This window comes from Cebus imitator, unplaced genomic scaffold (assembly GCF_001604975.1).
Source record: "Cebus imitator isolate Cc_AM_T3 unplaced genomic scaffold, Cebus_imitator-1.0 Scaffold130, whole genome shotgun sequence".
NCBI classification, from domain to species: Eukaryota; Metazoa; Chordata; class Mammalia; order Primates; family Cebidae; genus Cebus; species Cebus imitator.
In genome coordinates, this window is record NW_016107445.1 from 534178 (window position 1) to 550064 (window position 15887).

The 15887-nt window shown below is 35.9% G+C and overlaps 1 protein-coding gene across 1 annotated transcript in view; it reads right to left on the reverse strand.

The window, feature by feature from the left end:
- The window catches only part of LOC108312875 (cAMP-dependent protein kinase inhibitor beta), a 164504-nt gene that overhangs the window by 138413 nt on the left and 10204 nt on the right, over positions 1-15887 (reverse strand). Inside the window, exon 2 of the mRNA XM_017541040.2 lies at positions 11892-11940. Within this exon, the coding sequence (XP_017396529.2) occupies positions 11892-11940 (49 nt within the window). The remainder of the gene's footprint in view (positions 1-11891; positions 11941-15887) is intronic.

Below are 15887 nucleotides of genomic sequence, written 5' to 3' on the forward strand. Positions count from 1 at the left end.
CCAGGAGATAGAGGTTGCAGTGAGCCGAGTGAGCCAAAATTGCACCACTGCACTCTAGTCTGGGTGACAGAATGAGACTCCATTTCAATAACTAAAAAATAAAAAAACAGAAACTTATTAATACAAGTCTCTCTAACTAGATAGAATACCACAAAGCAGAAATGCCAGAGCTTTGAAATGGTAAGAAGTGGGAAGAAATGGTAAGACAATGAAAGGTGATACATTAGTAGAAAAACTAAAAAGAAACAAGAAATAGAAAAAGAAAAAAATCATACATACAAAAAGCTAATATGAGAAATAAAATTAGAAGAAACATAATCAAAGTTAGATACTAGTAGAATATAGATGATGGAACTTAAAAATGAACAAGTGTAACAGAAGTAAAATTAAAATGCATTAAACATGAAATAATAAATATAGAAGATGAGGGTGGATCAAGCAACTATGGTTGGAATCCTCAAAAAAGAAACCAAAAACAATAGAACAAATAATTGTATAATATTTTTAAATGCCATACTTATTACTCTGAAAGAAAGATAACAATAATTGAATTGAGACTGGTTTAGGGGAATCAAATGACTAGAGGGCTTTTTTTATCTGAAACAATCAGAAATGATGAAACTGGACTTAAGACTTTTTCAATTTCTATAGAAAGAAGCTGGCTCACAAGTTTATAGGGACAGTGATGTACTAAAAAAAGTTTATCTATTCAATTTATTAGCTATATATTTTTTTATTTTTATGAGTTGGGGGGTAATGTGCAGGTTTGTTACATGGGTATATTGTATGATCAATTGGCCACATTTGTGTATGTGTCTATGAATATGTTATTTCTAGAAAGAAACAATCAATTGGCACCAGAAATTGCTCCTAGGGAAAGCTGTATGTTGTAAATTCGGGACAAAAAAAATAGAAGAGAGACAATTTTTGGTGATAATTACTTCCATGCAAAAAGACAAAAGGCAAGATGTACAGCAATAATCCAAAAGATACAGTGAATCGTCCACGCTACCCAAGCACAGTCATTGCTAATTCATGATAAAGAATTCAACAGATGCAGTATTCATCCTCATGCCCTCCGATTGCTAATAATTTCTGCCACCATCCTTCAAGTCATTAGTCTGAACTTCATCTTCTGCTTTAACACTGACTTTGATGGCTCTGCTACTAAACTGACCATCCTTACTAGATTCTCCTCTCTTCTAGCTTTGAATTGGAAATATGTTAACCACTCTCCTTTGTTACTAAATTTGATTTTTGTTTGCCATGTGTGCTTCCCTTAGATCCTGATTTCTGTATTCCGGTCACACACAACTGATTTTATCCTGAGGCCTAATCATTCCAGAAAATTTAATGTTGTTTTTACTGTGGATACATCTTTTACCTAAAGAATGATGCTACTTTGATACATTAGTTTGTTCTAATATTTTAACCTAAACCTTCAAAATAAATACTTTGTAGATGACTAGCTTTTCTATTTTCAGTAAGATTCTAATTTTCCTTTGGGAATAATTTCAGTGTATAAATACTTAGGCCTTTTATTTATATCTCATGTAATAGATTAATTCGTTTTTCCATTTTGTCTTATTTTATTCTCAGTAAAAATAGAGACCACCTAGCTACCACATTCCAGGGGGGGAAAAAAAGCATAATTTTGTTAAAAGAAAAACTTCAGTTGAATTACATTTAAAGGAGTTTAATTGAGCAATGCACAATTCTCAAATCGGGCAGCCCCCAGAATCACAGCAGATTCAAAGAGACTCTAGAGCAGCCACATGGTGGAAGAAGAGTTACAGACCAAAAAAAGGGAAGTGACGTACAGAAATTGGAAGTGAGGCACAGAAACAACTAGATTGGTTACAGCTCAGCATTTGCCTTATTTGATCACAGTTTGAACACTAGGCAGTGTATGAGTGGTTGAAGTTCGGCTGCTAGTATTGGCCAACACTCAGCTACTTCTGATGCATACTCCTAAGTTAGGTTTTCAATCTTGTCTATCTAATTAAGTTAGGTTTCAGTTCACCCACAAGGACTCAAATATAGAAGTACAGAGTCCTTTTCAGGTCACATTTAGTTTGCTTTAACATTTTAATAGTGTTTTCCTAAATGATGACCCATGGGATGTGATATGTTGTTTTGTTTTGTTTCAGGGTTCAAGGTCATATAAATTTAAGAAACATTGGATTAAACAATATTAAATACTCTTATTTATGGCAGTATTTGCCAAAGTCTTAAAAAAGTACTGTGTGTTGTGAATTTCTGATAAGGAAAGTAGCAAACCTACTGAAAATAATCCCTTAACTTTGGGACTGCCCCTTTTTATTTCAAGATTTTTCTTTTTATAAGAATAAGTAACTCCTCTTCCTGTAATAGTTCTTCATAGCATACATCTTCCAAAAATTAAGTCATATTTATTCCTTGCAATTGTCCCTGTTCCAAGAGTTGATGAAAATGATTCTCAATTAAGATATAAAGTGGCCTCTGATTTCTGAGCAAAATTCCACTTTTTAAAACAGGTATATAAACCAACCATATAAAATTATTTTATACAATTTGGCTGTTGTTCATGTAATTTTCCTCACATTAGCTTTTAGATATTTGATAAGGGCATTTTTGACCTTAGAATATTATTTAAAAGTGTATATATATATATATATATATATTTTTTTTTTCCTTCTACTTGTCCTTCCTCTTCCCTCCTCTTCCTCCTCCTTCACATTTTTTGTGACACAGGGTTTTGCTCTGTTGCCCAGGCTAGGGTGCAGTGGTGAAATCACAGCTCACTGGAGCTTTGAACTCCTGGGCGTATATGAGTATATTTACTGCAAGAGTATTGTGTGGAAAATATGCAAGGCACAAGAAAATGCATCAACTCGTTTAATCATTGTTAACTAAGCCCCTTCTTCATGTCAAGTACTAGACTACGTGATGGCAGTAAAATTCTACAAATTAATCTGGCCTCTGCCCTCCCAGATCTTCCTGTACAGATGTTTTCTATCCTAGCTATGGTAGGGTGGCAGAATATGCCACAGCAAACTTTTCCACTTTGGCACAAGGATTACTTTGAGCTGAAGGCAACTGAGAAGAAGATACAAAAAAAGCTCTCTGCTCTCCTTCTGTCATCTAAGAGTAAGGCATAAATTTACAAAGTTGTCCCCTGTTTTCTACAAGGAAGGACAAAAGTTAATTACCAGAGACAGCGTTAGACCCTCACAGTCTGTAGACAGAATCAGAGGAAAATATACAATAAATTTTGCTAACTAGCCTTTATTTACCTATTTTCCCATATATTTGCCTTCTCACAATTTGCCACTCCTAGAGGCTCTTGTCATTTTTCTAAAAACTGATTGTTCCTTTGCTGAAATTCTATATAAGTCCAAGTTCTAACCAAACCCTTGAGTTACTCATCTCCAGGTACTCCCATGTGTTACATGCACAATGCATGTGTTAATAAGCTTTTGTTTTGTTTTCCCCTTATTTTTCTGCCTTTTCTGGTTAGAGAAAGAAGAAAACCTAGGAGGATATTAGGAAAGAATTTTTCATCTTCTATGTGCATACACAAAATTTGTCTGAGGCATTATGATATGTGGCAGATAATTGTAAAAATTGTTTTTCTGTTTTCAATAATATTCATGCTAATGTATTCAGGGGATGTTTCAACCTGTAATTAAGGATTATTACTCTCCCATAATCAAAAATTGATGTAAATTAATATATTTATAGTTGATTAAATTACTTTCATCAAATGTTATTTATGCTATATACTGAAACTTTTTGTCTCATTTAAATTTAAAAATGAGGAAGCTACATGCTAAAAAGTGATAACTTACCAAAAATTTAATACTTTGACAAATAATTCTTTTAAAAAGCTAATCTCCAAGTTCTGGTTTATTAAGATAATTTTAAACATATTTGTATGATTGAGACAGGAAGGGTGGTTGATTCCCTATTTTAAGACTGTCTATAGGAAAAATAAAGCCCCTCACTCAAGCACTAGCTTATCTGACTCTCAGCCAATCAGTGACAAGAGACCCAAGAAACTATTAACAGCAAGCTCCTATTTCAGGAAGCTAGGGATTTCCCCAGAGCCCTGCAAGTGTAGTTGGACTTAAAATCCAACCTAAAGTGGCGGGGTACAGTGGATCACAAGGTCAGGATTTTGAGAACAGCCTAACCAACATGGTGAATCCTCTTCTCTGCTAAAAGTAGAAAAATTAGCTGGGCGTGGTGGCATGTGCCTGTAATCCCAGCTATTTGGGAGGCTGAGGCAGGAGAATCACTTGAACCTGGGAGGTAGAGGTTGTAGTGAGCTGAGATTGTGCCACTGCACTCCAGCCTGGGCAACAGAGCAAAACTCCATCTCAAAAGAAAAAAAAGAAATTCAACCTAATGTTACCTCTTCCTCACTTATTGCTAAAATTCACACCCAAGGGTGGAGATTTTAAATGCTAATGTTACATGCAATGTATGAAGCAGCATGTTGAGCTACTGTGCAAGCACTAGAAAAAGTTCTCTTATAGATGCTCTAATGTAGCCTGTCCCTATGAAAAGAGCCTATAAAATTAACACACACGTTACCTTCAGGGAACAGCCAGCTCCTTTTTCCTTTCTCAGCGCTAGCTCCCTTGTGCACAAGCTGGAATAAAATTAAACTTATCTTTGCTACTATGTTCTGTAATCTCTCTTGATTTCAATATTGGGAGATTACAAAAACCCTGGGTGTTAATGACATAATTACCATATTTTTGACACATTTAACTACAGGTAAAATAGGAAGCCAAAGAAATATGTCAAAAAATTTTTTGAACTAATTTCAAACTTCAGAAAAGTTGCAAATGCTATACAAAGATTTTCTATGTATCTTTCAACTCTATTCACCAAATATTAAAATTTTATCTTGTTCACACAATGTGTGTATGTACATACACACACACACACACACACAAACACACAGACACACACACACACAAGCACACAGACACACACACACACACACACACACACACACAGTTTTACAAACCATTTGAGAATACATTTCCAACATGATCTTTTTACTCCTAGATATTTCAATGTACATTTCCAAAAATGTATTTTTCTATATAACCACAGTATAACAATCAAAAACAGAAAACGGTTTTGATGATACTGTTTTGTAATTCACAAGCCCCATTCAAATTTTGCCAATTGTCTCAATAATGTTCTTTACAGCAGTAACAGTAATTATTTATTATTATTGTTATTTCTGCTCCAGTATCTAATCCATGATTATATGTGGCATTTAGTTGTCAAGTCTCTTGTTTCCTTTAACTGGACAGTTTCTTAGTCCTTTTCTTTCATGACCTAGATCTTTTGAAGAGTACAGGCCATTTATGTTGCATAATATCCCTTAATTTGGGTTTGTCTGATGTTTCTTCATGATTTATTTCGGTTTATATGTTTTTGGCAAAAATACCTCAGGAGTGATAGTGCTCACTCCTCAGCGTATTACATCAGAAGACATATGAAACCTATTTGTTCTATTACTGGTGATGTCAAAACTTTGATCTTTTGGATAAGGTGTCTGTCAGGTTTTCCACTGAAAAGCTTCCTCATAATTTTTTGTGGGCTTTCCTATGTACTTACATAATCATGGGCTTGATTTGATGCGAGGAGCTTGACTAAGTGATGTCTTAAGATTTACTCAATTTAACTTCATTTTATGATATCTCTATATTAAGTTTTTTAAAAAGAACACCAAAAGATTATTTTTATACATCTGATTCTGTGGTATGTACAACAAACTTTATAATAAACACATATGGATGTCTACGATTAGTAATGATGTGGATTTTAGTATCATTGTGAAAATGAAAGCACACCTGCTAAGCTTTAGAGAGTGACCTCTAAATTTAACAAAAAAGTATTTGTACAGTAAGAAATGGAGATTAACACCACAACCCACTAAAAATTGTTTGAAAAAATTCTTAGAAATGTAAGGCATAGCCATCAAACAGATGAAAGGGAAGAGAGAGAAATGGAGTAAATACCCTAGGCATATAAATAGAACATGACATTTTTCTAGGATCACTATTACTACATTTTCAAAAAATTTATTCTTTTTGGATTAAGTAAATAACTTGAATAGAAAAAAGTACCTAAAAACATTATTTAAATAATTTGTAGTTGTTCTTTATCATTACTGACTTAAAATATTATATGCATATGCATTTATTACTCAAATATGCATAAAATCAGAATTAAAAATCAAAATAGTACATTTGTTATTGGACACACTAAGTGTAGGTTAGCATTTTTATTAAAAAATTTGACCATGGTTGCCAGTACAAACCAAATAGAACTAACTTCACTTATTTCCACAAATGCAATCTTTTCAATATTTTCTTTAATCATTTTTAAAATTTTTATTATTTTTACTCTATACCTTTAAGCTCTGTTGGACACTTTCACTGTTTATTCATGCCATGGGAAGCTCTTATAGTCAATACTGGCACTGGTATTACAGACGGTGAAAAGCAGGAAACACTACATGGTTAAAGAAAATGTGTCAAGTCTGCCTATATACAAAAAAACCTTAAAACTTTTGAAATTCCTAGCAGGATATTCAAGACAATTTTGAGTGTCTTTGATGTCTGGTTTGGGGAGTGCTTGATATATAACTGTTTGCCAGAGGAAAATCTTTAAATAAAGCAGGCGGCAAAGAGAGATCACAGTCTAGTCAATGTGTCAACTTGATCTTAGCATTATATTAAAAGCTAGGAAAGAAATCAAAACAAAAAAAAATAATGAGACTTGTCATGTTTAAGCATCCATGAGTAAAGGCATTGTACTCTCATCTCTGTTTTGTGACATTTATTAAAACTATAGCACTGATCTGACTAAAAAGAAAACTTGGGGTTCTAATTGATAGAATTTAAACACATAGTTATAATACTACATGTTGTTTTCTAGGCTACTCAATTAAGGATTAGAAATTTTTTAACCTGTTTGTTGATTCTTAGTACCTCAAAACTCTATATAAAGTACTAAGTACCTTTTTCAAGGCAGAAAGAGGAAGGAAGGGCCTGGGTAAAAGCTAGCTTTAGTGAATAGAATTCAAGGATTAATAAACTGTACAATTTATTCATACTGGAATTTTTATAAAGTAAAAGTACATTAAGTTAAAAATCCAAGTCACCCTTTAAATCAGCAGTCCCAAACCTTTTTGGCACCAGAGACCAGTTTTGTGGAAGACAATTTTTCCACTGATGGGGAATGGTGGGGTTGGGGGCGGGCAATGGTGTTGGGATGAAACTGTTCCGCCTCAGATCATCAGGCATCAGATTCTCATAAGGAGTGCCCAACCTAGATCACAATAGGGTTCATGCTCCTATGAGAATCTAATGCCACTGCTGATCTGACAAGAAGCCAAGCTCAGGCAGTAATGCTGGCTGGCCTGTCTCTCACATCCTGCTGTGCAGCGCAGTTCTAACAGGTCACAGACCAGTACTGTTGGTGGCCACAGTTTTGGGACTCCTGACTCAAAGAGAAAGAAGTCCACCAAAGAAAGAAGGTGGTGCAAAATAAATAGGAAATGAATAAGTTGCATGACCTTTGGGTCCTTTTAGCACCTGCTGAGACATGTCCCTTCTTTCTCCATCCATTTCTCCACAGCTTTCCTCATTCTTTCCCTGGTAACAGCATTTTTGGTCTTCTATGTGAGTCAGAGTTCCGTTATATATAATAGAAAGCATTGTATCTATCTTAAAGAAAGAAGGATTTAACAAAGAATGTCATGATTTCAAAATAACTAGGAAGGCTAGGGTAATAGATCATGAATAGATCTCAGATCACCACCACAGAACCAGCCAACCAAGGCAGCCTTTATACCTGGCAGGATCCGAAAGCAGGGAGGTCAGAAAGTCTTTCTCTGGCTGCCTCCAGGATCACTCTCCCCTATTCTTGACCTGGGGTTACAGTGTTACTGTAGCAACTGTTAGCTTCCTGAACACAAAATATCAGTTGTGATCTGGGGATCAGGAAGCTCCTGCTGGAATTAATTCCTGGAACACACAGCCTTAGTTACAGTCAAAGAATAGGCAGCCACCACCAGAATTATTGATTTCGGAGTCACATTGGACTTGGTATATTTGCATCAATAAAGTAGATGCTTTCTAAACTCTACCTTTTTCCGTACTTAAATCAGTTCTGAATTCAAAGCTAAAGAAAGTGCATCAGAAAGGTAAAACCTAAATCCCCTTTAGAACAATAGCTTTACAATGTTCTATAAAACATAATTTTTAGTTACCAAACTTTGCAGTATAGAACGCCACACTAAAAGGAAGTTGAAATAGTGAGCTACCCAGTAAACTATATCAACTATAGGGTACAATAACCTAAAATACTAATTGAGACTTGGAGGATGATACATAACAATCAAAATATGCTCATCTTTCCTTTTTCTTCCATCCATATTATTTTAAAATTATATTTTATTTAATTTTGAAAAAAGTTTAAATATTCGGTAATATTTTTACTGCAACCTTCAGCATCATCAGCTCTATTTAGGAAAATATAAGTGATTGGCAAAGTGATGCCATTACTGGCTAACCTAATAAGTTTCAGGCAATGGAAGTTTTCAACAGTATTTCTATATCTGCAGTTACACATTAATTTATTTCAAACAGTATAAGAATCTACATAAGATTCAGAAATAATAATCAAAAAACTATTATATTATTTACCCACAAACTCAAATGTCTTCAAAGATGAAAATGTATGATTTGCCTTAGTTTTAATAAAAATTAACTGTCAAAAATAAAATCAAAATATTTCTTTTTACTTAACTGACACATATAATACAAATGTGTGTGACAGTACAAGTTTACATTTGAAACTAAAAAGTACAAATTAAATAATGGAAATATTTTGTTAATTTCTTTCTTTTGAAATTTGTCACTCCATGATTTGGAACATTCATCTGACATTCTTTATATAAGCATGTCAATGACAGGTCTTCAATTTTTGTTTGTAAAATGAAATACACAATTCAAAGATATATTCTTAATCATTAAAAGATATTTAGTTTTATGTAGTTAATAGAAGAAAGTAGAGTTCACAAATGTAAGTACTTCCATGCATGGAAGTAATGCTTTCATAGTCATTTTTATATGTAGAATGTGTTGGAGGCAAAGATATGAGGTGAATTCTGGTATTCCAATGTATTCACATTTAGTTTTTACTTCTGTATAGTACTGCAGCTCAGTAAGCTTTCATTTTAGATTTTCTGGGTGCTATCATCATTAACTGAGAAAGACAGCCTAAACAATGTTCATTTACATTTAAAAGTTTGAAAACTTCTTTGGAATTCACTCTTCAACTTCAAAAATTTGGAAATTTCTTCACCGTAGGAAAGTAAGCTATGTTATTCATTGTAAAATAAATTTTAACAATGACTGGGTCAAAATAGTCAAATGTGGAATTGTGGCTACCTTTCCAGGGAAATACTTAAAGTGTCAGTGTGAGAAGCTAAGAATAGGGAATTTGAATGAGTAGTTTCAAGATGAAATGTGAACGTTTATATAGAATGAAACTCTTATTTGGTACTGAACTACTAATTCAAAGATAAATATATGCAGATTCAACAATGTATTTTTAGAAAAGCCATTCTACTATTCTACTGTCAGGTGTTCTACTTTCTCAGAAAAAACACGGATTTGTACAAAACCTACCATGTTTGTTGGTACCATCTTTATCTTACCCTCACTATTGCTAAGGAGGATCAAATAGAAAATGAAACGTTGTGAGCTAGAGTTAAATTTAATATTGCTTTGCATTAAAGTCTTCTATTTTCCTGAAATTTGGGGGATGGAATAGGAGGTAGAAAGGAAGCCTTGAGAGCTTTTCTCAATAGACGTCATAGATGGCTTTTCTCTAGACGTGTTAATGTTATAAGGCTCAGTAACAGCTATTTACTTTATTTAGGGCTAACAATATTACTGCTTGGGTTTATTTTCATAGAAAATAAAAAACAATTTAGAACAAATAAACATGATTTCCAGAGTTTGAGTTCTTAGATTATTTCCAAGAAAATAACTTTGAAGGACCTCAGAAATTTTGAGTCTCCTAAAGAAATATTTTCATTGCACATGAAGAAAATGGGAAAAGGGACCTTAAGTAACCACTCATTGTCATCCAGATTTTCTTTTACTTACCTCCCCTGCCATCAGTTCACTCTTACATTCATTTATTCATAAGTACTTATTGAATGTAGATGATGTGCAAAGGCATGTAGTATCAGGGCATATATGCTTCACCAAAGAAATTTTAAGGAAACAAACTAGAAACATCATTAAAATTTGGAGGTAAATACTTTGCAAATAAATTATTCAGTTTATAATAATATCAAAATATTTTCTTAAAAGATCAAGTAATTTTCCACAGGCAACAATTATAAAAAGATTAAGGAGAATCAAAATTTCATTAACCAAACAATGACAAACTCTGCAGTTATTGCCAAAATCATAGCACCTGTGTTAGGCTGAATAATGATCCCTCCAAAAATTTCACATCCTAATTTCTAGAACCTGTAAATATGTTACCTTGCAAGGGACTTTGGAGATGTCATTACATTAAGTATCTGGAGATGGGAGAGTAGCCTGGATTATCCAGATGGGTCCAGTGTAATCACAAGGACAGGGAGAGGCAGAGAAATAGATCTGACAACAGGAGAGGTTGGAGTAAGGATGGCTTGCAAGCAAAAGAACAAGGGCAACCTCTAGAAACTACAAAAGGCAAGAACGTGGGTTCTTCCCAAAGCTTCCAGAACGAATGCAGTCCTTCCAATACCTTGATTTTCACCCAGTGAGAAATATTTTGAACTTACGACTGAACTTCAGAGCTGTAAAATAATAAGTTTGTGCTGCTTTAGGGCACTAAGTTTGTGATAATTTGTTACAGCAGCAACAAAAAATAATACAGCACTTTGCTGAACATTTACTATGTGCTACTACATTAAATTTATTATCTCAGTTAATCATCATAGGAGTCGTATGAAGCAGATACTTAAAATATTAAATTATATTTAACACTAGTTCCAAAGACTTTTATAGCTTTCAGAATATATTTGCTTTTCCCAATATTATTTGCCAAAATATTAGATTATATTTAACACTAGTTCCAAAGACTTTTATAGCTTTCAGAATATATTTGCATTTCCCAATATTATTTGCCAGATGAGAAAGTAATATCTCAAAATTAAAAACTGTTTATTAGCTAAGGTGTACAATGTCACAGGAAGACAATCAAATCTAGCAACAATTTTTATAGAAAATGAAAAACTGAAGCAAGTAAGCTTTGACAAATAAATGAATTTTATTTCCTAGAAAAGTAGTTATTTTATAACAATGTAATAAATTCTCATGACCTGAGTTCCTAATCCTTGTAAATAAAAATTCAAATTTTCTATTTATTGTTAGTATTTTTCTCTTTGTATAATTTATATAAAATGACATTTTGTTGTAATTTTTATTATTGAGAAATAAATAATACATCAAATTTTAAATCTCCTTGAGGAGGGAGTGGCTTCTAGACTAGAGGTAGCCCAGTAACAGAATTTGAATTTGATTCGGGTATGAACCAAGGCTGTGTCCTTCAGGGCCCATATCAAAATACTGCCGAGTAAGCCTAACATGGTCTCCCCTTCCTAGGGGTTGTTCTAAGCAAAGACAGAGAACACAATTCTGACAATGAGGCTGAAGAGGAGTCTGATAGCTGAAGGAAAAAGCAGGTTATTTCCTCATTATGGAAAAGAGACATTTAAGAGAAAACAGCCTGTCTTCTTTCTCTCAAAATTATTTCTCTCTTCAATTAACCCTTCCTGGAACTGCCCACCCTCCAAGACAGATTCTACATACCTCCATACCTCCATCCTCACCTTCTCCTGAGATGGGGTCTTCGGTAAGACTGAAAAAACAAAACCAGAAACATTTTCTTAAACAATGCATGGAAGTTATGCTCTGATAAACTAATATGAATAAGAAAAGGGCTTGTCTATAGCTGTTTCACTGAGAGGGGTCTGAAGCCCCTATCCTAGTCTACTTTCAGTTTTATTAAGGAGAAAACTGCATAGAAACATTTCAGAGATCTGAACATAGAATTTAAAACATTTAAGAAAATTTGAGGGAATTAAAGAACAAGGATACCAAAGAGAAGAAAGTCCATGACATGCAGAAGTAGTAGCTAGTATTTATTAAGTGCTTAACACGAGTCGCACACTATTCTATGCACTTTGTTTTCATCTTCACAGTGACATTAAGAAGATGCTATTACTCTTCCCATTTTAAAGTTGACTAATCTGAAGCACAGATAACAGAATTTGCCCAAGATTACACAACTAATTTGGAATGAAGCTAGCATTTAAAAACTGGCAGCCTTACTCCAGATTTTAAGCATGTTCTTAAAACACTTTCTTCTATTGGCATTTAGTCCATGCTTGTAGCTGTATAAAGATCCAATGGGGGAGTTTCCAAAATGGCCGAATAGGAACAGGTCCAGCATGCCGCTCCCAGTGAGACTGACGCAGAAGGAGGGTGATTTCTGCATTTCCAACTGAGGTACCTGGTTCATCTTACTGGGACTGGTTGGACAGTGAGTGCAGCCCAAGGGGGGCAGGCCAACAACGAGCTAACAGTGGGTGTAACTCAAGGAGGCAGGGTACGGCATCACCTCACCTGGAAGTGCAAGGGGTCAGGGAGCTCCTTCTCCTAGCCAAAGGAAGCCATTAGGGACCTGCACTCCCGCCCAGATATTGTGTTTTTCCATGGTCTCCACAACCTGCAGACCAGGAGATTCCCTCCAGTACCTACACTGCCAGTTCCCTGGGTTTCCAGTACAAAACTGGGTGGCCATTTGGGCAGACACCGAGCTAGCCTCAGCAGTTTTTTTTCATATCCCAGTGGCACCTGGAACCCCAGCAAGACACAACTGCTCACTCCCCTGGAAAGGGGGCTGAAGCCAGGGAGCCAAGTGGTCTGGCTCAGTGGGTCCCACACCCATGAAGACCAGTAAGCCAAGATCCATGGGTGTGAATTCTCACAGCCAGCACAACAGTCTGAGCTCGACCTGGGATGCTGGAGCTTGGTGGGGGGAGGGGCACCTGCTATGGGTGAGGCTCAAGAAGGTGGTTTTGAACTCACAGTGTAAACAAAGCCGCCAGGACGTCTGAACTGGGCATAGCCCACCACTGCTCAGCAAGGCCACTGCAGGCAGGCTGTATCACTAGATTATCTCCTTGCTGGCCAGGGCATCTCTGAAAAAAGGCAGCAACCCCAGTCAGGGACTTATAAATAAAGCCCTCACCTTCCTGGGACAGAACACCTGGGAAAATGGGCGTTGTGAACATACCTTCAGCACACTTAAACATCATTGCCTGGCAGCTCTGAAGAGAGCAGCAGATCACCCAGCACAGCATTTGAGTGCTGATAAGGGACAGACTGACTCCAAGTGGCTCCCTGACCCCCATGTATCCTGACTGGGAGACACCTCCCAGTAGATGCTGACAGACACCTCATATAGGAGAGCTCTGGCTGGCATCTGGCAGGTACCCCTCTGGGACAAAACTACTACAGGAAGATGCAGGCAGCAATCTTTGCTGTTATGCAGCCTCCACTGGTGATACCCAGGCAAGCAGCGTCTGGAGTAAACCTCCAGCAAACTCAAGCAGACCTGTAGCAGAGGGGCCTTACTGTTAGAAGGAAAATTAACAAACAGAAAGGAATAGTATAAACATCAACAAAAAGGACATCCACTCAGAGACTCCATCCAAAGGTCATCAACTCAAAGACCAAAGGTAGATAAATCCATGAAGATGCGGTGAAGTCAGCACAAAAAGGCTGAAAATTCCCAAAACCAGAAAGCCTCTTCTCCAAGGAATCACAACTCCTCACCAGCAGGGGAACAAAACTGGATGGAGAATGAGTTTGATGAACTGACAGACATAGACTTCAGAAAGTGGGTAATAATAAACTCCTCTGAGCTAAAGGAGCATGTTCTAACCCAATGCAAGGAAGCTAAGACTCTTGAAAAAAGGTTAGAAGAATTGCTAACTAGAATAACCGGTTTAAAGAAGAATATAAACGACCTGATGGAACTGAAAAACAGAGCACGAGAACTTCGTGAAGCATACACAAGTTTCAAGAGATAAGTCGATCAAGTGGAAGAAAGGATATCAGAGATTGAAGATCAACTCAATGAAATAAAGTGAGAAGGCAAGATTAGAGAAAAAAGAAGCAAACAAAGCCTCCAAGAAATATGGGATTACGTGAAAAGACCAAATCTGCATTTGATCCATGTTCCTGAAAGTGATGGGGAGAATGAAACCAAGTCGGAAAACACTTTTCAGGATATTATCCAGGAGAACTTCCCCACCCTAGCAAGGCAGCCCAACATTCAAATTCAGGAAATACAGAGAACACCACAAAGATAATCCTTGAGAAGAATAACCTCAAGATACATACTAGATTCACCAAAGGTTGAAAAGAAGAAAAAAATGTTAAGGGCAGCCAGAGACAAAGGTCAAGATACTTACAAAGGGAAGCCCATTAGACTAACAGCAGATCCCTTGGCAGAAACCCTACCCACAAGAAGATAGTGGGGGCCAATATTCACATTCTTAAACAGAAGAATTTTCAATCTAGAATTTTATATCCAGCCAAACTAAGCTTCATAGAAGAAGGAGAAATAAAATCCTTTACAGATAAGCAAATGCTGAGAGATTTTGTCACCACTGGGCCTGCCTTACGAGCACTCCTGAAGGAAACAGTAAACATGGAAAGGAACAACCAGTACCAGTCGCTGCAAAAACATACCAAATTGTAAAGACCATCGACACCAGGAAGAAACTGCATCAACTAACAGGCAAAACAACCAGCTAGTGTCATAATGACAATATCAAATTCACATATAACAATATTAACCTTAAATGTAAATGGGCTAAATGCCCCAATTAAAAGACACAGACCAGTAAATTGGATAGAGTCAAGACCCGTTGGTGTGCTGTATTCAGGAGACATTTCACATGCAAAGACACACATAGGCTCAACATAAAGGGATGGAGGACTATTTACCAAGCAAATGAAAAGCAAAAAATAGGAGGGGCTGCAATCCTAGTCTTTGGTAAAACAGACTTTAAACCAACAAAAATCAAAAGAGACAAAAACGGGCATTACATAATGGTAAAGAAATTAATGCAATAAGAAAAGATAACTATCCTAAATATATATGCACCCAATACAGGAGCATGCAGATTCATAAAGCAAATGCTGAGAAACCTACAAAGACACTTAGACTCCCACACAATAATAGTGGGGCACTTTAACACCCCACTGTCAATACTAGATCAACGAGACAGAAAATTAACAAGGATATCCAGGACTTGAACTTAGCTCTGGACCAAGCAGACCTAATAGACATCCACAGAACTCTCCACCCCAAATCCACAGAATATACATTCTTCTCAGCACCACATCACATTTATTCTAAAATTGAGCACATAATTGGAAGTAAAACACTCCTCAGAAAATGCAAAAGAATAGAAATCATTACAGTCTTTCAGACCACAGTGCAAATTAGAACTCAGGATTAAGAAACTCACTCAAAACCACACAACTACATGGAAATTGAACAACCTGCTCCTGAATGACTAGTGGATAAATAACAAAATGAAGGCATAAATAAAGATGTTCTTTGAAACCAATGAGAATGAAGACACACATACCAGAATCTCTGGGACACATTGAAAGCAGTGTGTAGAAGGAAATTTATAGCACTAAATGTGCACAAGAGAAAGCAGGAAAAATATAAAATTGCCACCCTAATGTCACAATTAAAAAGAACTGGAGAAGTAAGAGCGA